Source organism: Canis lupus, chromosome 20, assembly GCF_011100685.1.
Source record: "Canis lupus familiaris isolate Mischka breed German Shepherd chromosome 20, alternate assembly UU_Cfam_GSD_1.0, whole genome shotgun sequence".
Classification (NCBI taxonomy): domain Eukaryota; kingdom Metazoa; phylum Chordata; class Mammalia; order Carnivora; family Canidae; genus Canis; species Canis lupus.
In genome coordinates, this window is record NC_049241.1 from 26,062,772 (window position 1) to 26,088,771 (window position 26,000).

The 26,000-nt window shown below is 41.3% G+C and overlaps 1 protein-coding gene and 1 long non-coding RNA gene across 2 annotated transcripts in view; one reads left to right on the top strand and one right to left on the bottom strand.

Annotated features, from left to right (window-relative positions):
* MAGI1 (membrane associated guanylate kinase, WW and PDZ domain containing 1) overlaps nucleotides 1-26,000 on the top strand; it is a 637,460-nt gene that overhangs the window by 603,324 nt on the left and 8,136 nt on the right. The window contains 9 exon segments of the mRNA XM_038565915.1: nucleotides 1,865-2,081; nucleotides 5,929-6,012; nucleotides 9,090-9,181; nucleotides 10,954-11,146; nucleotides 14,283-14,476; nucleotides 14,478-14,577; nucleotides 17,588-17,788; nucleotides 25,300-25,393; nucleotides 25,533-25,593. Coding sequence (XP_038421843.1) covers nucleotides 1,865-2,081; nucleotides 5,929-6,012; nucleotides 9,090-9,181; nucleotides 10,954-11,146; nucleotides 14,283-14,476; nucleotides 14,478-14,577; nucleotides 17,588-17,788; nucleotides 25,300-25,393; nucleotides 25,533-25,593 — 1,236 coding nt within the window.
* LOC119877315 lies at nucleotides 8,445-15,005 on the bottom strand. Its single transcript, XR_005374785.1, has 4 exons — nucleotides 14,277-15,005; nucleotides 13,181-13,408; nucleotides 10,589-10,738; nucleotides 8,445-9,154 (listed from the first exon to the last, which is right to left on the bottom strand). It is a non-coding gene; the product is annotated as an uncharacterized LOC119877315 (long non-coding RNA).

The following is a 26,000-nucleotide window of genomic DNA, read 5'->3' on the forward strand; positions in this document are numbered from 1 at the left end:
TCAGACACTTCTTCAAAGCAAAGATTGGAAGAGGAGGGAGTCAAGGAGCCTGAGATTTAAATGAAAGGGACCTTGAAAATTTCCGTGGAGATGGGGAGTGAAAGATGAAGGATACATACATTCTGGAGAGACAGCAAGGAATGATTCTGATAGGACCGATTATAAGACCAAGGAGAGATTTTGATGCTATCCACAACTTTAAGGGACTGAAATGCTGTGGGTCAAAGATCTTATAAACCACTTAAATAGCATTGCATATAGATTCTGTAATAGAGAATGGAGCAATTCTTGTCCCTTTTATGATGCTCTTAAGCAGGTAAGTATAGGGACAGAGCATCTATTAAGTAAGAGTCAGGATTCCAGAGGTTTTATTTTGAATGGGGGAAACTAAACATCTGGATTTACCACCATCTTCTATTCAAGAAAATAAGAACTGAAGTTATTTCATATCCCACCAGGTATTTTCCTCCCGCTAGATTTTGCTTTCCATTCGATCAACATCCAAACAAAGACTGTTTCATAAAATAGGAAGGGTCTTTTGCTGAGCAGATTTTAAGGACAGGAATCTGCTTATTCTACTGAAATTTAATGAAACTCTTTCCCTTTGAATATTGCTTGGACTTTGGACGGGTTGCAAATCTAACAAGGCTGACCTCTTGAGGTCAACCCATATATAAAGTTTGATCTTGGTTTTTAAGCAACAGCAGTGTCGGGAGATCAAGAGGTGAAGTGCAATGCCTGTAAAATTGATTAGCCAAGAATTATGGAAGCTCTTCATATGATAATTACTTATATGCTTATAAGTACCAGTGCACATAGAATGCTAGGCATGATTTTTTGAAAGGTCTGATCCGTTTTCTTTATGGTATAGAAGAACTTTATGGTATAGAAGAACCTAAACAAACCTTTAGGTGAAAGTTGGGCATTTTATTACTGAAAGATAGAAAGTGAGAACTCCCCAGAAATATTTTCAGCCTTGATCATACTTCTTTTGGATGTGATAGCCTTTTACATTTAAATCACCCCTGGTTTTTTGCCTCAACATATTTTGCCCAAAAAATATGAGGATGTTGAAGTGATTGATACATGTTGTATCTCTTTCCTGAACTTCAAACTCAATGTACCCAGTTACTTATTGGACATCTCCAGATGGATGTCTAATAGCTCAAATTTATAAGCCCAGAACTGAACTCTTCCAACTGCAAAGGCCCAAATAATCATCCCCTTTATCTCTGTCGTATCAATAGAAGGTGACTTCAGTCTTCCAGTTGGATCAGCAGCCCCCACTTTGAAGCCATCCTTGATTCCTTTTTCTTACACCTTCCACACAACCTGTTAACAAATCCCTTGGTTAAGGCTCGACCTTCAGGGATATGTCCAGAATCTGACCGCTTGTCTCCATCTCTGCCACATTACCCTGGGCCAAGCCATCATCCTCTCTCACCTAAATAATCACAATAATCTTCTAAGGTCTCCCCACTTTCACCCTTGCTCTAGGACCTTTGAAAACAATATCAGTGACAAAAATAAGGTTGCTAAATTGATACATCTTGTAATACACGCACCCGGTGTCTTAGCTGGGAACCTATGATGAAAATTGGATTTGTTTTCCGCTACAGACCAGAGAGCAATATGGTTTGTGATTATGTCTTTCCATCTGGCCCGCCCCTGTCTCTGTCTGCCAATCACCTGGGGATTTATCTGCATGCAGCATTAGCTGGAGAAAGATGGAAGCCAAAATGTTGTTGATGTATTTATGTATGTGTGCGTAGACATGCTGAACAAAAACAAGCTGATGGAAACACCCACTCAGAGAACCAATAACATTCTTTTCTTCTTGCTTCTCTCACTCGCTTGCTTTCAGCAACCACTGGAAAGAAAAGACAGCCAGAATAGTTCTCAGCACAGCGTTTCCAGCCACCGGAGCCTGCACACGGCCTCCCCAAGCCACAGCACACAGGTGCTCCCCGAGTACCCACCTGCAGAGGCCCCAGCTCCAGATCAAACCGACAGCTCTGGGCAGAAAAAACCAGATCCTTTTAAAATCTGGGCCCAGTCCAGGAGCATGTATGAAAACCGACGTGAGTAGCACCCTGGCTTCTATCTTCCCGAGACCCCTGCCCAAGGCTCCAGCTGTCTTTTGAGGCTTCTTGAAAATAGACTTTCAGTATATGAAACGGGGTAGAGGTGAAACACAGTGTTGAGAGGTGAAAGCTTCTCAGAATAGTGATAGAATCTGCTGGATGTTCCTGGAGGATCCATTATGTGTTCAGTTTGGGGTGGACTAGATGTGGATGGTGGTCAAATAAAGGGTCTGTATTAAAATGGATTTATTTTTCCCTTCAGTTCAAAGAAGTGGCAGATAAGAGCTGCTGTCTCATTAATTCTTCCTCCCCGTGTAGAGATTGTGGCATGTTCTCGTGAAACAGCTCTGATGTACAATAGAACATAAATATGATTGGTTTAGATTGTAGGAGCAATAAGAAGAAATTAAATGCTTTCTCGTTGGTCTCCTAGTTTTTGAGACTACTGGTAATTTTTTTTTTTTTTACTGTTATCTGTCTTTTTAAACATTCCCCTTAATAAGAAAAAAGAGAAAGAAAGCAGTGAGTGATTTGTGCTTTAATTATTTATGTTGTGGTTAAGTGTGTTCCTTTGGCTTCAATATTTCGATAAATATGAACTAGTGATAGCATACATCCTAATTTTTTGGCCCTTATAAACCTGATATTGCCTTCATGTTTTATTTCTTACCTTTTGTTATGAAATGATTCTAAGGACTGTTCAGGATAAATAATAATCGTTTATCCTATACCATTATCAATGAAAGCTCCCAAGGTGCTTTCATCTTAGGGGATGCAGGCTAACTCCCTTTTTTGGCAGTTGCTATTGCTGACATTTTCTCATGAGTATGATTGGTCAGGATGAAGCCACTTTGGAGGAAGAACATGCACTTCATTTTCTCTTTGGGGCATGGGATTGGAGAGAATGTTTAATGAGGGAGAAGGCCTAGTCTGGTGAAGGGTCTGATGAATATTGGAAGGAAAGAAGAGAATCATTCTGCTCATCCTCCTTATGGTAGCCCCAGCCCCAGCACAAGTTTTCTTTATAGCCACAGCTGTGGTTGTTTCTCAGCCAAAACCCCCTTGGCTTCAGCCTCTTGCCCACCCACTCAGCCTTGACTATGAAGCCTTTGCTTTGCTGGCTGGGACAACTGCTCTGTGACCCAAGCAAAACAGGGGAGTGAGGCCAGCATCCCTACCTGAGGAAAACAACTGGTCACATTACTGGGTGAAATTCAGCACTTAAGGGGCACAAGGCAAGTCTGGAGTCATGATGATTATAAAACTTTTGAAGTCACGCAGGAGTCCCTCCATCCTTTTCCTCCTCCAGGGAGAAATATCCTTGCCCCTTACTGTAACAGTGTGGGGAATTAAATAAGCTCTTTTGGCTAAGGGTTGACTATGCTCACAAAAGCCAGATAATTTGAGAAGGAATTTATTTAGTTCCCGGTCTCAGAAGACCCCTAGAGTATGCCTGAGGCTAGGTCAGAGGAGATGAAGTTCCATTTAGAACATCCCTCGTAAGCATTAGTTGCTAAGTATGAACATGGGGTCTGTTCTCACTGTGACTTCTAACTAATTGTAGTGGTTTCATTGAACAAATGCTTTCCACAGAGGTATATTTTCACATTCTTTTCACATTTCTCTCTAACCGTGTGGCTTCTCCAATCAATGGCCCAACTTCAATTGATGCTGAGATATTGCTTTATTGACCAAGCTCCTGCTTTTCTCAATACAGTATACATTTATGACTTTCCCATGTGTGAATCTTTTTGTGATAAAGTAAGTCATGTTCTGAAGTGCTGGTGGGGCATCAGATTGACAGACAATTCTAACACATCCATTTAACAGGAGACTCCAGCTCAAATACCATTTGCGCCTTGATGGAAGCAAAATTCCTTAAGAATTTGGTATTTAATCAAATTTTCCAAAAACTTTTTGCCAGAAAGAAAAGAAGTAAAATGTGTACTCTTACGACACAGCCAGATGCTTATTTAAGCACCTAAATTGTTCAAGTGACTATCAGACTGAAATATGTGGACTGGGGCCAGTTTTGTCTTCACTTTCTATAACATCTAAGGAACAGGGTCTAACAATACAAATGAGAATCAATTTCTTTTTGGTGATTGGAGGCTCCATAATTGAGTGATCGTAGCAACCTAATTGATGTTAAGATTCACATGGATTTCTCTCTCATCACTCAATGAGCATAATGATGAGACGTTCCCTCCTCCCTCCAGTGGTAATTATTTGGTCTCTGTCACAGATTTTCTTTTCACAGTACCGCAAACAAACCTACATCAATCTTGTCTTAAGCAGTATTTTGCTTTATCCCAGGTCCGTTTCTCCCATTACCTTAGGTGGTTTTTAATCTCATCTTGCCCTGGGGTGGGGTGGTTGGAGGGTAGAGGGTGAGTGGGTGGGAAATAGAGCATGTAGCCTTGTTAGATGCGATTCCCTGCCCCTCCCCCAAGACATATTAAAAATGAACAAAATACTCCAGGAGAAACAAGGAAGTTGAAGTCAGGAATAATACTTAATTGGACCCATGTTATCCTCTTTTTATTTTGAAAACATTTTTCTTATATTTCATTTTACTTTAAAGGGCATTGTGAAGATAAACACAATCTCTGATCAGATTCCTTCACATGGTCCAAATGCTGGGCAAAATACCATATTCTTGATAGGGCCATTTGTCAAAACACCAGTATCAAAATGAATCAATCTTAATTGCAGATGTGTTAATAAGTTCCCTTGAAGGGCTTTAATTTATAATTAAAGGCAAGCATGGAAGACCTTTAAAAGCCATGTTGCCTGTGTTGTCTTTTCTCTAGCAACATATCAATTTGCTAACATGTCTTTAAAAATGACCCTGATATGATCTTATTAGTAAATGTTCAGGGAGACCAACTAGTATCCACCAGTGTGTACTACAAAAAGTCTAAATAAAGTATGCGGTTGAAACAGTGCCTGTTGACAAAATAGTTTGGAAAGAAAAAAGTCAAAGCTGTTGTACCAACATTGTAAACCTGTCCTATTCAGGAGAAACATGCTCACACATTTGAAATTGTCAATTGGATCCTTTATAATAGTGAGTTTAAGGAGCTTGGTTGCTTCTAGATGTTAAGAGCTGTTATATGACAGTTCTTATTTGTGTTTTGTTCAGATCTTGGCCAGATCTAATGATTTATGTCTCTAAATAAAAGACTACTCCAGAGGTGCTTGGATGGCTCAGTTGGTTAAGCATCTGACTCTTGATTTTGGCCTGGGTCATGAGATCGAGTCCTGCATTAGGATCTGAGCAGAGTGTCTCAGAGCCTGCATGAGATTCTCTCTCTTCCTCTCCCTCTGCCCATCCCCCCACTCTCCCTCTCCCTATCTTTAAAAAAAAGAAAAAAAGGACTGAATTGCCAAGAATTCACCTGAACAGCTCTTAGTACAAGAATGAATTCTATTGGGAATCTGATACATTTTGAAATAAATAGTGTGGCAGTAACAAAAGTATACTTTTTTTTTTTTTTTCAAAAGGAAATCAGAATTTAGACAAACCCAAAGTTCATGACATGATTAAAACAAGGTCATACGAAAATGTGTACTTTAGGGTATAAATATGAAGAATCTAAGATGGTAATGGTAGTTGTATGGAACTCTCAGTGGAACAACTGTAAATACCAGCTTTTTGACAAAAAAAGCACCATGAAAAAAAAAGCTAGAATCAAACTGTAGTCTTTTAAAACCCACAGCAGCCATGACCTTTACTGTGAAAGCTTAACTGCACATTCCTTATCAATCAAAACTAAATTAAAATGAAGTAAGAGAAAGCACATACATTAAGGTTTGCAAAATTGTGAAATTAATATTCCAGCTATGTCACCTTCGCCTGCATCGGGATTGAGCAAGGGAGAGAGAGAAAGAGAGATCAATTCTACGAGTTTTGGAGAATGTCAGAGTAAGGATCCGCTGAAAACTTTTATTCCTCCATTATTATTCATACTGTTTGATGTTGTCATTGGTCCCTGGGGGGGGGGGGGGGGCTGGGGAGAAAGTCAGAAAAGGGAGGGAAGAAAGAGAACTGCCATGAACAGGAGTGTTATGGCGCTCCTGTTGACCAAGCATAGACCAAAGACAGGATGAAATAAAAAGTGATGGGCACATTTTATCTAAGTCTGGGCATTTGTGTCTGTAGTAATGGAGACACCAGGAGGTTTTTCTGCAAACCTGGTGATTCCATTCTCTGTAATTATCAAAGGAAGTCTTTTGACAGTTTTATTGAATTATCGCTGGCATTACCAAAGGAGGTAACTGCTGACATTGCCCCCATGCAAAGGCTTAAAAAGGAAGGAAACTGGACAAAGTTTTCTTAGTTCATTTTGATTCAGTCTCCAAAAATAAGTGATATTAATATCAGAAAGATAATTCTCCCCTGCTGCCTCCTAAAAAATTCAATTCTTGTAAAATCTGCCTGAAATAAAGAAGAGAATAAACCATTTGGTGGGGGGACTGGTTTAGAAACTTCAGTGGCCCCTGGGAAGAAGTGGCAGCAGAGAACACAAGAGAGAAATTCTATAATTCTGTAACACGGTTCACTATTGACTTATCATCCAAGTTACATTTTTGAGTACATGGAATTTGTTTGGTGGAAAGATAATGGTTAAAATGCCAAAGTCAAAGTGCCAAAAGACTTTCTTTGTAACATGTTTGGGTTGGTGTATCATATTTGTGTCCGTGTTTTCCTAGCTCATCATTGGCATCTTCCACACCCTCAGTGTCCTTGGGCACCTTCCTTTTCAACAGGAAGCTCTTTAAATAAATTTGCCATTTATTTAAAATAAATTTTCCCATCGATTTTCAGAGAGACACAAACGCTTTTTTCCTATGGACTAAACTGTATGATAAGCCTAAGTCTTGGCCACAACCGCCCGTACCATGACAGCTGACACCTAAATGAGCGAACGAAGGCAGAAACTTGCTACATTTGGTGTCACTGTAGAAAGGGCACGTGTTCTTGTGTTAAATGATGCTGAGAAAAATGGGTATAGGCTGGATGTCTCTGCTGAGATCCTTCTCTTGTTTGCAAAGGGCTCAGCAAACTTAAGGCAGACTCTGCCAGGAACCCAGAGCCGGCCGGAAAGCACCCGTGGTCTATTTTGGAAATAATCTTCCTGCTTGAGTGAACTCAAGACAGAGACCCAACTTGATTTAATTTGTTGTTTCAGTGAGGCTATTAGAGCAAATACCCTTTAGCAGCTACTCGAAAAGAAAGAAAATATTGTTACCTTAGCGTGCTCAAGAAAATATCATTCTCAAATTGTGTTTATGGGAGTCCTATGATGTAGCTAACTGCTTGTTCCATGGAGTCTTGCAGCTTAGCCTCCGCAATTATAATAAAAAAGCATTGAGCATAAAGCAGCATTTAAAGCTCGCGGCATTAAGATAGCTCAGGCAAAAATATTGGATTCAAACTTCTCTCACTTGTACTTACCTGTTCATTTAGTTTCTTGTCTCTCGGTATATTATTCATACACTGTACATTTGAAGGTAGTGGGTGAGTCACTCTTGCCAATTTGAAACCTAAACAGCCGCCTTCTTCTTCCCGACCCCACTATACAAAATTGAAGAAGATGTGAATTAAGCTCTCAGGCCTACACACTCCTTCAATCCGGAGCCCAACTAATTAAATAAACTAGAAAGGATGTAGAACAGTATTTGAGAATCTCCTTTAGGATTCACTGCCACTAAAACATTTTTTCCTTTAAATAAAAGATGTGTCATTTTAAAGACCATAAAACATACTTGTATACATTAAAACAAAGAAGAATTAAATAGAAATAAAATTTTTATTAACTAAGTAACAGAGTGGTACCTAGAACAGTTTCAGGTACAGTGAGCACTGTCTTACAGAAATTACTTTTCTTTTAATAAATGAGATTTTTATTTTAAAGCATGGACCATTACTGAGTTTTAAGAGTACAATATTAAGTGATTGGATAATAAGTTAATACTTACAATTTTAAGATATTATAGGCAAATTTTGGAGCAAAGCAGTCATTCCAGGAATAAAATAAGAAAATATGGAAAATTGATGTTGAACATTTTTATAGATCAGATCACCATTCATGTTGAGAATATGGAAGGCTGGCTCCTTTTTGGTAATGCCATTGAGATCACAATAAACTTTGTTTTTTTTTTTTTTTTTTAATTTTTTATTTATTTATGATAGTCACGGAGAGAGAGAGAGAGGCAGAGACACAGGCAGAGGGAGAAGCAGGCTCCATGCACCGGGAGCCCGATGTGGGATTCGATCCCGGGTCTCCAGGATCGCGCCCTGGGCCAAAGGCAGGCGCCAAACCGCTGCGCCACCCAGGGATCCCCCACAATAAACTTTGTAAAAGTTTTTAATATTAGGAAATATTGGGATGATCAAGAGTAACTTTTGGCAAAAAATGATCTAACAAAATCAAATTATTAGGTTGCTGATCTTGATTAAGGGAGAACAAAGTGCCGTTTTTTAAAAAACTGAAAACTCTTGTAAGTCAAGCTATTTTCTTTCATACTCTACTTGGTATAACATCAGATGACTGACCAGGGATCAGGGCTTCTAATTTCTCAGAGTGAGCTTCTGTTTCCACGGTCACTGTGACTCAGCATCAGCTCTTTCCTCAGAGGTGGGCACCCACTTTATAGTCTGACACACAATGGTTTTAATTTCCTTAATTTCTCTGGCAACATTACCAAGGACAGTGGTCAACACTGACTTCTGGTTTAGTCCAGGATAATGGCTTGGGCCTGATTAGGAGTTATCAAACAGTGATTAGTTCTTTGAAGAAACCTAGGGCTCAATGACCGGTCCCACTGTTTGTTTCCACCTTGCGTCCTCTGTTTTGTCATCCATCCAGATAATTCTGCTTCTTTCCATGGTGGAAAGCTGTCATCTGCTCAGGCACCATCAGGATTGTTCCTATGTGTTCACCTTAATTCCTTTTCTGAGAGAAATCACCTTACTCTTCCTTCTTTGTTTCTCTGCAGTTCCAGACTGCCAAGAACAGGACATCTTCCTCTGGAGAAAAGAGACTGGATTTGGATTTAGGATTCTGGGTGGAAATGAACCAGGAGAACCTGTGAGTCTCTTGTCTACCTCTTCCCCCAAGGCTGTTTTCTACAATGTCAAAGCAAATTGGCAGCAGTAGCGAATCGCCAAGATTTGAGTCCAGCTAGGTGCAACTCAGACTGTTTCATCTCAAATAGTGTGGGTTATTCATTGAGTTCTGGGGAGCTCTTTTTGTCTTGAAGAAGAAGAGACTAGTGCCTTTCTTTTTTTTTTTTTTTTTTTTTTTTAATTTTTATTTATTTATGATAGTCACAGAGAGAGAGAGAGAGAGGCAGAGACACAGACAGAGGGAGAAGCAGGCTCCATGCACCGGGAGCCCGATGTGGGATTCGATCCCGGGTCTCCAGGATCGCGCCCTGGGCCAAAGGCAGGCGCCAAACCGCTGCGCCACCCAGGGATCCCAACTAGTGCCTTTCTTTAAAGGTTGTATTCATGTGCATAAAAAGCATCTGGAACTCTCCATCAAAGGAAATGAAAAACAAAAAGCAAAATAATAGGCATCAACTAATAAAATGAGGGCCAGATCCTTCTGGCCAAATTTGTTAAATTGGCCAGCAGGGAGTGGTCTTTGTGCATCAGTAGCTAGTGCATATAGAGCACTTGACAAGACATGAAAGATCAGAAGAGGTAGGACCACTGTCTTGACCAAAGTAGAAGAAGAAACCTGAACAATAGTCAGGAGACCTTTAACCTCCCTGGTCCTCAGTTCCCTCATCTTTAGAACAAACTTAGTATAACACTGCAGGAATGTTTTGAAAGGAGAAGAAAGAACTAAAGATAAATACTGTTAATTTCCTCATAATAAAAATAACTGTTATCTATTGAGCACTTCCTAAGTGCCAGACCTGATGCTAGTGGCTTTTAACCTACATTTTCTCACTTCTCCATCAAATCCAGGAATTTATTCCTGTGTTTCAAAAGATCAAATAAAGACTTAAAAGGGTTAATCCACTTGCCCAAGATCATAGCATTCATAAGTGGAAGGACTGGAATGGGTCCGATTTCAGAGTCCACATGCTTAATCACTCCTTTGTCAAAGCTCTTTATAAATTATAAACTACGTAAAGGTAGTTACAGCATTATCATCTAGTGAGAAGGCAAGGAGAGCACAAATATTTTTGCTCAGGTTTAATAAATGGCAAATGTAACAAGACATTACATATAAAGACTGCTCTGCATGCACGTGCTAAAAGTACAGAAATGGAATGTCAAACCAGACTTTACTTGATTCAGTATTTATTTGCATTCCCTAATGCAAGGCAGAATGCTGTACCTTTAAAGAAAAGTAGTATTACTATTATAATTTCCAGAGTTTCCTGAAGGAGGGTTCTGAGGTAAACAGAGAAGGAGAAAAGATTTGCAAACAAAGGAGTAAAGTGATTTATTTCTGCAAAGGAGAAAAAGAGTGAGTCCTCACCAGACTCCAGATGAAGCCGAAGGAACCAAACAAGAGGTGGTTACTTTTGGGACGCCTCACTGGGTCAGTCCAAAGAGCATGCAACTGTTGATCTTGGGGTATTGAGTTAGAGCCCTACATTGGGTGTAAAGATTACTAAAAAAAAACAAACTTAAGAGAAAAAAAAAGAAATCATTACTTTTCCATCAATTAAGAATTGTAGAACTGTCAAAATGGCCTGGTACATAATGGGTGCTCAATAAATGTTTATGGCATGGATACAGGCATGAATGAATGAATTGAATTGTTCTCAGAAATGTGAAGGCCATCAGTATAATAGTAAACCAAAAGGTCAACGTTTCATCCATCATCCAATTACTCAACAGATTTATATCGGTCACATCGTACCGCTGGGTGCTGCTGATACGGACGGCCGCCTGAGGTCTGGGGATGAATTAATCTGTGTGGATGGGACACCAGTAATTGGAAAATCACACCAGCTGGTGGTCCAGCTTATGCAACAAGCTGCCAAGCAAGGCCACGTCAACCTCACAGTGCGGCGTAAAGTGGTGTTTGCAGGTATGTTTTTCATTTATTCCTTTAGACAGTTCATTGTCACTTTATGTACAGAAAGGGCCCCCTTCCTGTGTCTGCCTCCTCAAGCATCTATTTTAGCAAATCTTTGCAAATGTGATTAAGCTCAGAATTTCCAGATGGTTTGCTTCTCTTAAATCCAGCAAAACTACTGTCATTCAAAAGTACTTTAATGTGCCATTCAGACACGCTCAGCAAAATCTTCTAGAAGAGGACCAGTTGAATATACCCCTACCTCTCCTTCTCTCTCTGCCAACCAGAACTTAGCCACCTTCTTCATCTGATGTTAATTCTCAACAAAAGAGGTCATTATAAAAGACAGGAAAACTGTTGCTTCAAGTTACAACAATCAGTTTTGTGCCACCAAATAAGCTCATAAAAAAGTCAGTGATACCTTATTCTTTTGTTGCCTTTCATATGTAATAAGCCAGAATTTGTTTCCCCTGTAAGAAGGTGGTAGAACTGGCCAGTTCTAGGCCATCCTTGACTCGTTCCTCCTGTCTACAAGCTTTAAAGTACTTGAGTTATCAAAACATACAAACCCTTTCCAGCTCAACTCAAATAAAACCTTCTCCGTGGAACCCTCAGAAATTCCCTCCTTCTTCCAACTGCCTTCCAATTTTGGCATTCCTTCCTTGCCATTTTTGTGAATCATGGTTTACTTTTGTATCAGGATCTGCCATTTTGAGACAGCTCATTGTGTAAGTATCTCCTTCCCATTCACCCACCGTCTTGAAAGCACCCACATTGGTGGTTTACTGTGTGTCTCCAGCCCCCGCCTCGAAATAGTCAAGAAAGAGTGCAGAAAAAGCAGATTGTTGTATCACTTGAATTACTGAAGAAATATGACATGAAATATTATCATTTCTTCAGAACTTTAATGTTAGTAAAACAGATACTTACCAAATAAAATAAACAGGCCCCTTGTTAAAAAAAAAAATTGTATAACTCATTTAAGTGGCATATAATTAAGTATAGAATTAAGATATCAGATTCCAATAGGAGAGTCCTACCGTACTGAAACCATGGAAAACGGTATTAATCAGTCATGGATTATACCCATAGAGCTCACTTATGGCCTCAGAATATTCCACACAGTCTGTAGCAGTCTGTTAGAAGTGGCTTTTGAGATGGGATGAAAAGTTTCGATGTTACTGACACACACACCCCCCCCCCCCAATAATAGAGCAATGGCATTTTTGTTTCAGATTTATTTTTTAAATATTAAATATTTGGGATTTTTAGCTTTGGGTCAAAGGCATGTTAAATCTATAAGGAGACATTAGACTAAGTGCGGTAAGCCACTCACAAAAGGACAAAGACTGTATGAATCCGCTTATATAACAGACCGAGAGTAGTCAAATTCATAGAAACAGGAAGCTGAATGGTGGTTGCCAGCGGTTGGGGAGGGCATAATGGTTCATTAGTGTTTAATGGGTACAGAGCTTCAATTTTGGAAGATGAAAAAGTTCTGAAGATGGATGGTGGTGATGGTTGCACAGCACTGTCACTGTGCTTAATGCCACTGAGCTATAAACTTAAAAATGGTTAAGATGGTCAATTTTATGTTACATATATTTTACCACAATAAAAAAGTATATGAAGGGAGAAGCTTCAAGAGTAAGTATCTTAACCCAAAACTTGAACACACATTTTGTTTGTAGCGTCAAATGTGGGTCATTCCTGCTTATTATTTTGGCTATTTTGGTGTGCTTTATGTCACCTGATGAGGCAGTAAAACTGGCATTCTGAGGAAGGCTAATGTACCCAGGAGTGTGATCAGAGTAGACAACGACATCTGGAAGGTAGGAAGAGAAACTAAGTATACCTCTGCCGGGTGTTGTCAAGAATCCCACAATATGGTGATTTGAACGGTAAAGTCCACATGCACAGCCCTCTCTGCCTGATAGAAAAGCGGAAAGCAAAGCGGTTTGGAGAGCTGAGCAGAAGGGTGACCTGGAGGGTGAGGAGAAGGTGAACCTGCGCCAGAGGCTCCTTAGTGGAGGTGGGGGTCCTCACCGTGCAGCCACACCTGCCCTGCTCCTCGCGGTCCTGTGGGCCATGCCCCGGGATCTAGTTCCGAGTGGGCGCCTCTGGCAGCCACGATGAGCCCGAGAGCCGGTGCTGACAGTCAGGCTGCTGCTGTGCTCTTGCGGGGTTTGCACCCGGGCTCCTGTCCCCAGCTGCTGCCCGGGAGAAGGAGCTGGGGCTCCCTCCTCGTCGCTGTCCCCCTGCACACTGGGGGGCCTGTGGGCGGAGCAGGGGCTGGCTCAGCCGGGCCTCTCTCTCTCCTCCCTCTCTCCTCCCTCTCCCCTCCCCTTCCCTGTGTGCCCCTCCGTCTCCCCCTCTCTGCGCCTCCCTCCCCCTCCTCTACCCCCTGCCCCCTCTCTTCCTCGTCCTCCTCCCTTTCCACCTCCCCTCCTCCCCTCCTCCCCTCCCCTCCCTCTTGCTCCCTCCCCTCCCCCTCCTCCCTTCCCCCACCCCTCCTTCTCTTCCTCTCCCTTTCCTCCTCCCCCTCCTTCCCCTTCCCCTCCCTCTCCCCTCCTCTCCCTCCCCTCCCTCTCCCCTCCTCTCCCTCCCCTCCCTCTTACCTCCTCCCTTCCTCTCCCCTCCCGCTCCTCTCTCCCCCTCCCGCTCCTCCCCCTTCCTCCTCTTCCCTCTCCTCCTCCCTTTCCCTCCCTCTTCCCTCTCCTCCGTCCCCTCCCCCTTCTCTCTCCTTCCCGCCTCCCCCCTTCCCCCTCCTCCCTCTTCCCTCTCCTCCACCCTTTCCCTCCCTCTTCCCTCTCCTCCTCCCCCTCCCTCTTCTCTCCTCCCCTCCCCCCTTCCCCCTCCTCCCTCTTCCCTCTCCTCCGCCCTTTCCCTCCCTCTTCCCTCTCCTCCCCCCTTTCCCTCCCTCTTCCCTCTCCTCCTCCCCCTCCCTCTTCTCTCCTCCCCCTCCCCCTTCCCCCTCCTCCCTCTTCCCTCTCCTCCGCCCTTTCCCTCCCTCTTCCCTCTCCTCCTCCCCCTCCCTCTTCTCTCCTCCCCCCTTCCCCCTCCCCCTCTCCCTTCCCCCTCCTCCCCCTTCCCCCTCTCCTCCCCTCCCCCCGCCCCCTCCCCCTCTCTCCCTTGCGCTCACACGCAGCCCCCAAAGCGGAGAACGAGGTGCCGTCGCCGGCCTCCTCCCATCACAGCAGCAACCAGCCGGCGTCGCTGACGGAGGAGAAGCGCACCCCGCAGGGCAGCCAGAACTCGCTGAACACGGTGAGCTCTGGCAGCGGCAGCACCAGCGGCATCGGCAGCGGCGGCGGCGGCGGCAGCGGCGTGGTGAGCGCGGCCTGTGCAGCCCTACGACGTGGAGATCCGGCGCGGCGAGAACGAGGGCTTCGGCTTCGTCATCGTGTCCTCGGTGAGCAGGCCCGAGGCCGGCACGACCTTCGGTGAGTGAGTGTCCCGGCCGCACCCCCTCGCCCCTGCACCCCCGCCCCGCCCCGCCCCGCCCCCAGCGCCCCGGGGTGCAGGGTGCAGGGTGCGAGCGAAAGATGGCCAAGGTCTCATGAACAGGAATGCCTTCATGCTTTCCGCTTCAGGTAATCAAAGCCTTAATTGGGGATGGAGAGTGTGTTCGGTAGCTTCTCCCCTCCCGAGGGCTGGAACCTTGCAGCTTCCACGCAGGATGCGTGTTCACAGGCACACAACCTCCGGCGTAACCGAAATTGGCATGACCCGTGAAGAGCAGCCCCTTGGCAGTGCAGGCCGAGTGAGAAATCCCGTGGCGAAGAATGCCGTTGTGAGGTCCCCAGTTAGGAAATCATTAATAGCGGAAGGCTCAGCGGGTCAGAGAGTTTTGGGAATAAGCTTATGGTTGTAAAAAAATGCCTAGGGAACAACACAGGTGTAAGGAGTAAAGGTAATTACAGGAAGTGCCCGGTGCACCTTATCTGCGTCCTTTCTCTGTCCCCATCTGAAATTTGTAAATGTTCGATAATAACTTTTACCGTTTTCTGCTTAAGAATCTAGTTAAGTCTTTGAGGGGACTCACCTGCAAGTGAAGAGCCGTGTGTCTTCACTGCCCTTGAATTCCAGCAGGGCTGATTTTCCCATCTCATCCGGATGTTGGGGGTTTCAGCAGAGTGTGGAGAAATCCACTTGTCACCCTTTTAGAAGGCTAACTGATGGGGTGTACTAGCAAAGACAGGACCCTCATGATTCTAAGAATGTCATAATCTGTGAATCTATTTCCTGTTAGAATGGATTCTAAAAATGTACTCCAGAAATGATCCATCTTCTTTATTAGATAAAAAAATCATCTGTTAATCCCCCAAGCACATGTGTTCATTAATACGGAATAGGATGGGGAGGCAGGCAGGGCTATGCAGGCTTTGAAATTTACTCAGTTCTATCCCCAAATGACTTGTCCACAAGAGTCTGATGACCAGGGGCCCATGTCACTGCCACCCAAGATCAGGCGAGGTGCTCCATACCTTCAGCTTCCTGATCCAGTAGAACTCCCTTTATCTTCATTTAGTCTCTAGAAGTTGCTTCCTGCTAAAGCCATTTCCCCTGAGGTCTGTTCATTAGGAGACTGAGTCAGTCAGGTCTATGCATGTGTGGCTGCAGTAACAAACACCCGTTACTAACCATGCTTTTGTGAGCTACATTAATCAAGTCACAGCATGTCATGAATGGATGACTGGACGTCAAGGCAAGGTTTTTTGGGTTTTGTTTGTAAATTGATTTGGGGGACTTTTCTGCTTAATTTAACAATATAAAGAAAGGCAGAGGGGGGAAAGAAATCCCTTTGCTTTCTTCAGATCTTCAGTTTGATTGTCCCCATGTACCCCCGATAGTCTCAGGATTTCAGAATTCTTGGTTTCATTTTTACAGTGAAATAGATCTGTCAGGTGGGAGGCTATGTGTTATTTAATGAATATTGAATGTATTTTCACAATTTGGTCTTTGATTGTTTTCCTCTGGCACTTACAATAAACAAATTCAGCTTTCCCTAATACCTTGCATGAGACTTCTGTTTCAAACCGTGCAGAGCTTTCCTCATACCTGCTGTTTGATACCTTTCTCATGTGAGTTGTCCATGGAGATAGGCTAAACTTAATCTGGACCTTGAATTTGAGTATGGAGATAGAGTATACCAGACTTGCCTTTTGGATTCCAGAGGGCTGTTTGCTTCCTTACAATTCTGTGGCCTTGACCTCATGTGCAATGATACGCACTTGGGCAAATATGTCAAAATTCAAAGAAATTATAATGCCTTTCCCCTCACATTTTATCCTCAAGGTCCAAATGATAACAGAAGCACTTACTCGGTTAGTTACGGTGACTCCCATGTTCATTTTATCACCATTCCAAAAGGTGACTCACCTGCATAACTGCTTCACAGTCCTCAGAAAGATGAATTCCCACAATAGGTAAATACACACTTCACTGCAGACCCTCTGTCAGGACTCAAAGCCAATTCCCCACCCCTCTTGAGAAGTTAGCAGTGCTCGTGGTTGTGACATGGGGTGCCTCAAAGTGCATTAAAAAACCTCCCTCTTCAAGTGCACTTTTCCTGGCTTTTACATTGTAGATGTGCAATAAGTGATCATGAGAAAGGAAATGATCAAAGGAAAGGGTTGAGGAAGGATTTGAACCTGGCTTTGGATCACTGTCCTTAGCCTGAGCAGATACCAGGTTTTCAGAGTCCTTTAAGGGGATTTTTGGGAGAAAAAGAGTTGGATATCAGATCTAATGAGCCATTTGGGCCCTACCTGGAACAGAGGTCACAGAAGGGAAAATAGGTGTCAGGGTAGGGTGCTTTATTGGCTCATGTCTTGTAATTATGCCTTTTTCCTAAAGCTTTCATCATTCTGGAGGGAAGGCAGAAAGACTAAGTGTTTGTCCATTAGGTGTTTGCAGAGGGAGTTTTGGTGGTAGCAGACTCTCATGCCTCACCAGACGCCTAGTGATTATTTTTTCTAAATGGAGAAAGAACAAAACATTGGCAGAAGCTGAAACAGCAGCTGGCAAAAATGAAGTGACACGAACACAGAATGTGTAAAAGCATCCATCCCAGCTCTGGGTTTCACATTTGCAGACCCAAAATAAGCCAACAGCGAGTTATTTTGGGGCTCTTGAGAATCTCTGAAGCTGCTAAATATCACAGATTTTGTCATTGATCGAAGAAGGGAAGCTGGGGTTTCCCCCACATTTGGGCTGGGGCAGGGAGCGCAGCTAGGAGCAGTCACCGCACGGTGGCAGCTCCTCCTACACAGGCGCTGAGTATTGCCAATGTTTTGACCATCGGCACAGAGCTCTCCTTTAATAACATTTGCTTAATGCTTTAATTAATTAACACTTAACCTTCTCTTTCCCTTTTCAACCCTTTTTCTCCTCCCTTTGCTATATTCCCACGTAACTTAAAAAAAAAATAAAAACTCAATATCAAAGCAGGCAATGCATGTGTGGCTATGCCTCACAAAATAGGTCGGATTATTGAGGGGAGTCCTGCTGACCGATGTGGCAAGCTGAAAGTGGGAGATCGGATCCTGGCAGTGAATGGATGTTCCATCACCAACAAGTCCCATTCAGACATTGTCAACCTAATCAAGGAAGCGGGAAACACAGTTACCCTCCGCATCATTCCTGGGGATGGTAAAGTATACCTCTTGTGTCTCTCGTTCTCTCTCGAGCTTTCTGTACCTCTCTTTCTCTTCTGTCTGTCTCTCTCATTAGGATCCATGTAATTGAGTAGTGTTGATTTAGAGGCAGCATTACCCGTCCCTAACTGAGCATACCCATCATATAAGTGTAAGCCATCATTAACCTCCCCTCCCCCCTCCCTTTACTTAATCATCTTGCCCTGTGACCCTGTCTTACTGCACATGCAGACATTGCAGAAAATCTTAACTTTCTCCATTTTATTTTGGTTTTGGTCCCCATGTCCTTAAAATGATAGAATAGTTTGAAAACAGGCAGTAAAGATCCTCTGATGTTCTATCTGGAAATGATTAAAGATTTAGAAAAAAGAAAAAAACCCCTAAACTTTAACTGTATGAGGGGCACCTGGCTGGCTCAGGCAGTAAAGCATGTGTATCTTGATCTCAGGGTCATGAGTTCAAGCCCCACTTTGGGTGTGGAGCCTACTTAAAATTAAATTTAATTAATTAATTTTTTTTAAAGTAAAATTTAACTGTATGATACAGTGACATCACAAAACCTACATAATGACAATTCAGAGCCAGTACTTTTTTTTTCCAGAATAAGTGAATATATGAAAGGTTTTTGTTGAATGAGAGATTCTCGGGGGTTTGTGCTTAATGGGTTTGTCTCTAATTTTTACACGTGGATGAAGAAAGAATAAAACCTCCCTTTGATACGTTATACTTGCATTAAACTAGGCCTATTCTTGTTTGTTTGCTTGATTCTTTTATTGGTTAAATTCAAATCTTGTTTCTTTTACACCACTGGTATTTCTTTCCCTAGGAGACATTTGGCATTGTCTGGAGTGGTGCTAATGACATTTAGTGGGTAAAGGCCAGGGATGCTTCTAAACATCTTGCAGTATATAGGATAGCCCCCCACAATATAAAATTATACAGCAGAAAATACCAATACACATTATTCATATCTTTTTAAAGATTGATTTATTTATTTTAGAGGGAGAGAGTACAAGAGTCCACCAGTCGGGGGAGGGGGAACGGTGGGCAGAGGGGAGAGGGAGAGAGAATCTCAAGTGAATTGCTCTGAGCACAGAGCTGACACACAGGGTTCAGTCTCAGGATCCTGAGATCATAACCTGAGCCAAAATCAAGAGCTGGTGCTTAACTGACTGAACCACCCAGGCACCCCACTCATTCATATTTAATAAAAATGAAGTTGATGCTCTAATGTCACTAAGTATAGAATCTTTAGAGAATTAAGTCCTGAATACTGACTTCATTCTAAGCAGACTTTGCCTTTGGGTGGAAAGTGATACTTGTCTCAAATGTTTCAGTGTCTTTTTGTTGTTTTTATTACTATACATGTTCTAAAACATATATTCTGAAAGTCAGTATTTTTCAAGAAGAAAATGTGGTTTAAGGAGATAATGTGATTAACAATTCTGTGCCCTTGATCTGTAAGATAAGAAAATCAGAGATATATCTGAAAGTAATTGACCAAATGAATATTTTTATAATTGTTAGAAAGTGATCCCTATTAGTTTAAAATTCAAGGGGTTGTAAACGGTGCCTTTCAGAACAAAATAAATTGTAAACCAAACAATAAATATTTGAAAATTGTTGGTTCTAAGAACAGAATTTTCTCGGAGCCAAAAATACCCCATACCAAATGTGGAGGAAAAAATAGCTCCTTGATTGCTGATCTACTTCACCCTGCCTCAGATGCATGGTTAGTAATTTACCATGTGGTCTGAAGTCCGTTCCACCAGTTCACCACTCTGGAAGGCAATTAAAATTTAGGAATGTGATCACAGGATGATAGGACATAGGTTCCTAATGGAAAAGATGAAGGAAGCCAGAAAAATTGAGAAGTGGTTGAGAGAGCCAAATGTAGTATATAAATTTAGGCACATCTATCTGCATGCCCTACAGAGATTTCAAAACACTAATCCAGAAGAACTCAACACAGGCATTGACTTGCTGTGTCTATATTGGTCAGTCTTAATGTGGGAAGGATAATGTCCAAAAAAGGAAGGAAGGAAAGAATGTACTCCTTGAGGGAAGGGCTTAGAAAAAGAGCTTGAAATCAGGAAAGCTATAAATATGCAGAAGCAAAGTATACTACTGTGCACATACTAGGTATTAATGAAGTGCAGTGGAAAAGTTTTGGAACACCAAAAAATACAGGGCAAGGTGAATTATCCAGAAGCAGTTGTCAATAAAGACATTTTTTTAAACTTCAGTACTTAAAAAATATAAAATTCAGGTAGGCACATCACATACTTTCTTGGCTAGAAGAAAGTAAACATTAATGCTGATACAATGTAGTTGAGGACCAATGTGCTGCCCGGGATGTGATTTCATCCCAAGATACTGCAGCAAGTCCTTGCCATGATTTAAAAAAACAAAAACAAAACAAAACAAAAAACTCTTCCATCATTTACTTTGTAAATTTCAGAAGCCAGGGAAAGGAAATCGGGTCTGACAGAGGGTGGATTTGTGATGCTCATCTTTTAATGGAGCCAAAAATGGCCATCTCGGAAATTAAAATTGAGGCAGGGGAGTCCGATTTCTGGAGAGATGCTGGAACAATCCAGGAGAAGTTTGCAAACACCTAGAAGACAGAGCTTCCATTAATGAAGGTCTGATGAAGAGAAACACATGGCAGATCACTTCCTCTCGCTCGGGAGGGTGTGTTAGACGTGGAAGACTGTAGAATAAAAGGGGGAGTGTGTGTCAGGGACCTCTGCTCTCCTTCATACCTTTCGCACTAATGTTTAATTCATCAAGTAGCCCAAAGACAGTTTGTGTTGTGGTCCTTGCGAAGAGACTGAAGTTCTTAGAAACCCACGTTACTCCAGAATACTGTTGTCAGACACCCCAGGAGGCACTTTGAGAGCGTGGGAAAGTGTGCTCTCCTTTTGGCGTTGCTTAGAACCCACCCCGGATCCACTTCTTTCCCTAGCTCCTGCTGCCTGATTCTTTCATCGTGTCATTGTTTACCTGGTACTTTCTCCAACTTACTTATGTCTGTCTGTACTTTCTCTCACTTGCTTCTCCCATTTCTCTGGGTCCTCCCTAGCCCCCCACCAGCCCTCTTCAATGATGACTCAGAAACATGACTTTCCTTTATTTGGCTTGTTATCTCCTAGAAGGCCCATCTTCACAGACCATGGACAGGCCTAGATCGGGGGTCCTCCCCATCTCTGCTTTTACTGTCTTTGGGACCAGAGTGGGAGGTGCAAGTAGGGGCAGAACATTTTCTCCTATGAGATGTGGGCCAGGCCTAATAAATATGAAAGGGTAGCACAGAAAGGCCCAGGGAAGAGCTGACCATACTGAATCTGAACTTGAAATTGACAAGTCAAACCACACACGTTTCCTTACCACTTGCCTTCTGTAGAAAACTCTGTGAAATCTGGGTGGGAATGAGACTATAATCAGACAGGGCCGACCCTTGACTTATTCAGACTGACAGAGAACCATCAGTATGAATCGAGTTCTAGATAATGAAAGTATTTATAAGCTTAAAAATCAGTTACTTATATTAGGTCTTAAATTTGTACTTCAGATCATTCTGATTCCAAGTATTTGTTACAGAGTAGGCAAGGGCATGGCAACCCAGACATTGCTATTTCCTGGGCCAAGGCATAGGATAGTATAAATATCTTAATAGAAGGCTCTATGGATATGATAGCTAGCCAAGGGATAGGGTGAAAGGAACAGGTGAAAGGAACGTTTAAATTTTAAGCGTTTTTTTGAGTCTCCCAAAACTCAAATATTTATAGAATTAAAACTTTGAAATACTTCCTTTAGGTATTTATTATAAGTGTATTTATGCACTAAAATATTTATGAAAGAAATGATTGTATCCTTTGTTGATTTATTTGGCTTTGTAGTATGGATTCCATAAGGGAGGCTAAAGGTATTAACATGGGGGCTAGGTTGGAATTGTAATCACTTGCCATGGAGATATATTGAAACCCAAGATAGAAGCTCCTGTCAGAAGTTTAGTGCCCTGATTTAGCACAATACCGTGACAGTGCCTTGAGAGCTAAGATATGCTTTGCTTGAGACATGATTTCCACTGGAAAGTGTAGTAATATCCATTTTCATTCCTCTAAAGGGCTAAAGTAGGTGTAAACACTGATTAATAAAGGAATAGGATACTTACTGGAATTTATCATAATAGCCAAATAGTCCATCTGTCTTTTGAGCTTTAAAAGTCAAATACATTGGCATCCATTCATACACGGTGCTGGAGTAGACTTTTTTTTTTTTTTTTTTTTTTTTTTTTTTTTAATCAAGGGCAAGTTTTACTTTGGGATGGAGCTATAGATTTGTGAGAATGGGCTTCATCTCTGTGTTTTAAAAAGCTAGAAAGAATTTCAACACCTAAAGCCTCGGTTTAATTCTAAATGAAGACCTAAAAGTTTAATAAAATAGGTATAACTTTATTGATATTTTAAAAGCATCCTGGAAATCAGGGTATGCTAAAAATTATTTTAAGTACTTGGAAGATGGCTCATGAAATCTAGAATCAAAGCAGGGTATTTTGTTTTTTAATTCTCCTGTGATAGTTGGTGGTATTTATGCAGTACAATAAAGACACACTGGTTATTTGAAAGGAACACACCAATTAGATACGATTTCCTTGATACCAACACAGAATTCCCTTGTAAATGGAAATAAGACGCTGGATGACTTTGGACATGTTACCTACCTTTTCTAAGCCTAAGTGTCTCCATCTGTAAAGTGGGGTAATGATTGCACCAGTTTCATTGAGTTTTAAGAATTAAATGAAATAGTGCATGTGGAAATGCACTTAGCACAAAGCTTGGCACATTATAAATGATCAAGAAATGGTTGGTTTTTTTAAAGATTTTATTTATTCATGAGAGACACAGAGAGAGAGGCAGGCTCCCCACAGGGAGCCCTTTGTAGCACTCGATCCCAGGACTCCAAGATCGCTACCTGAGCCAAAGGCAGATTCTCAACTACTGCAACACCCAGGAGTCCCAAGAAATGGTAGTTGTTCATAGATTAAGAAACATAGCAATAGGAGGAAAATTCAGTGAGCTCAAATAATCATTTGCATATAAATGTTAATTTGTTAAATGCTTAAAGTTAATCTTCAATCCAAAACAGATTTGCATATAAATATGCAGAAAATAGAAATGGAGGATAGGTGGAAGATTAATAAAAGAATTCTATTTATATGTGTATTGAGTGATTATCTGTCATATCAAATCATGAAGGCGCAGAAATAAAGAAACTGTTTCAGAATGGGATCTGATCTGCCTAGAGAAGCCCTGGCTACCAAAAACACACAAGAACTCAAAAGGGGAACTCCTGCACAGTTCAGTAATTATAATCACTTTAATTACAAGGAAACGTTCTTTTTCGTATCCTGATTATGATTTCCCCATGGCCCGAACGATCTTGTGATTTCCCAGAGAGTCTCCATAAAATTAATTATGATAAGCAATGTGAATTTTTTTAAAGGACCAATACATGGGTTGATGAAACTTCTAGTGAATTATATTGATAGGCAGTCCAATCTCTTAGTCCATTGTTCTGACACAGTGGGTATACTTATGAGAAATCACATAGATTTACCACCTTGGTTGTGCTAGGTAACTGCAATCATAAAAATGTACCAATAATATGGCTTTAATATTGTGATAACAGTAGTAAATACATGCTCCCAATTTAAAAAAATGTGCTAATCATCTTTTGTATGGTTTTTATGTGCCAGGCACTATCCCATACACTGTGCTTTTCAGATAATCTTTACATAAGTTTTCTTAGATATTTGTGTTATCCTATATGTACAAGAGAAAACCGGGGCTTTCAGTTTTAGAAAGTTTAAGTGACTTTCCATAAGTCCCAACCAGTAAATTACAGAGCTAGGGGTACACACAGCCAGACAATCTGAGTCTGGAATCTGACCTTTTAACCATTATGCTAAAGAAACCTGAGAAACACCACCTCCCCAGTTCAGGGTATATTGGCATAGTAAAGGCTCTGAGGATGCTCAGAGGAAAAACAAAATATGCCCTCTGTTTCACCTATTGTTTTTCATCTTCAGTTGGCCACAGGTTCCTTTCCCTCAGAATCTGTAGAAACAGTGGTTAAAACAGACCATGGAAAACTTGTCCTGTAACATGAATTGGATTCACTTTATGGTGTACTTGATCTAGTGTATTTGATTTTCTTATTAAACTTGTGCCTTAGCTATCAGCCTCATGGGCTTTATAGGTGGAATATAAACTGTTAAAATCATAATTCAGCCTTTTCATTTTGCAGAGAGTTTAAGTTCCCATGGAAACATTTTCCCAATTGAAGCTTTCTTACACATTATAGGTGGATATATGTATTCTGTAAGCATTAGGATGCCTACTATGAACCTCAGGGCTCCTAGAAATTTGTAGACTCCATTGCATACTATGAATTAAATTGGCATTCATGGGCTAATCTTAGAACCTAACGACCACATTTAGTACTTATTTGATGAGAAAAATTATGCCAAGTTCCAAGTAGTCAACCTAAAAATAAATATTAAAAGTGCACCTTGCACATATATATAGTTGCTTGCTAACTGTCTTGATCTTAATGGAGAAATAATTAGTAAAAGAATATATAGCCATTACTATATAAGTGATTAAATTTTAATATATGCATGTTGGTATGCAGTCTATAGGGCATTCTCATGAGCATTTTCAAGTTCTGGATCTCCAAACTTCTAGAGATTAATGAAGTTGCTTATGAATGTGGTTAGTGGAGAAGAAAGTCAATTTACATAAGAATGTAATCATATTCATTACTTAGGGTGGCTTCATGATTTATACAACTTATATTTACAAACTCTGGCTCTAACTAATGCCAAGTTTGGAAATTAATTTTTCATCAGTGATACTAGATGAGATCTGTGAAGAACTCTATATTTTCAGTTGTGCTTCATTAAAAGCAAAGGGGAAGAAGGTAGAGATTGTGTATGTATGTATAGTTAACAAGATGTTAGCATACTTCAGATTTTAATATTCACATGAGGAAACCAAGCAGACTCACTAAATATTGTTGATAAATTGTAGGAAACATTAGTAGAGACATTTACTATCAGCCTGTAAAATTCTGGGGAGAAGCACTATTGGTGTGGTGCAGTGTCTTGATGGGACTGCCATTTTTAAGTATCAGGAAGGCAGGGAAAGACACCTACCTTGGCTACAATTTTAGAGTAGCATTTTCTGGGGCAAACTCTTTATTCATTTGTGGGGATATCAGTTGAGAGGAAGATAATAAGGACATACATGCCTCATATTACAGAAGAGCTTAGAATGATTCTTTAAAGTCCTAATTTTTTAGAAATTCAAGTCAGAACTGCTTCAAACAGTGACAGAGAAACCAGACTTGTCATTCAGATATGGGACTTCTACATCTTGCATGGTTTGATGATCTCTTCTCTGGGGCCCTCATTCTGTTATGCTCTGTCTCTCCCTACAGAGTCTTCAAATGCCACTCTGCTGACCAATGCAGAGAAGATTGCCACCATCACCACCACACACACCCCTTCTCAGCAAGGGACCCAGGAGACCAGGTTAGACATAGCTTTCTTTAGTTGATTTTGTTAGGTTTAAGGGCAAAAAACTAACTCCTGGCCTGATGATTACTTGTCCTTAATTTTTTTTTTCAGTTCCTCCATGGTTTTTTTACATTTATTTCTCTCATTTTGGCAGGAATACCACCAAACCAAAGCCGGAATCTCAGTTTGAGTTCAAAGCACCCCAGGCAGCACAGGTGAGGGGCATTCTTCTTTATTCTCTGTTTGCTTTGCACATTTCCTCCCAATTTTCCAAAGCTATTTTTATGAGATGTCTTTTATAAGATACCCTCAATTAAAATAAATAACCTCTTTGTGAGAGGATATACTAAGTTTGTACTCACATTTAGTTATCTAGGAAATGACATTTTATTTTACTACCTTTGAAAAATATTCCTAGATACCCTTTTCTAGGTGGGAAAAAACAAAAAACCATAATTGTCTCAACAACTGACAATCAGAGAAAGAGCAAAGTCACTAATATCTACTCATGGTATTCATAACTGTGTTTATGCTAAGAAAATGTCTTTTTTTGCTACGGTGACTTGTGAATTTCAGGTGAGACCTGTAGAGCCAGACAGGTGACTGGTCACCTGTCCCACAA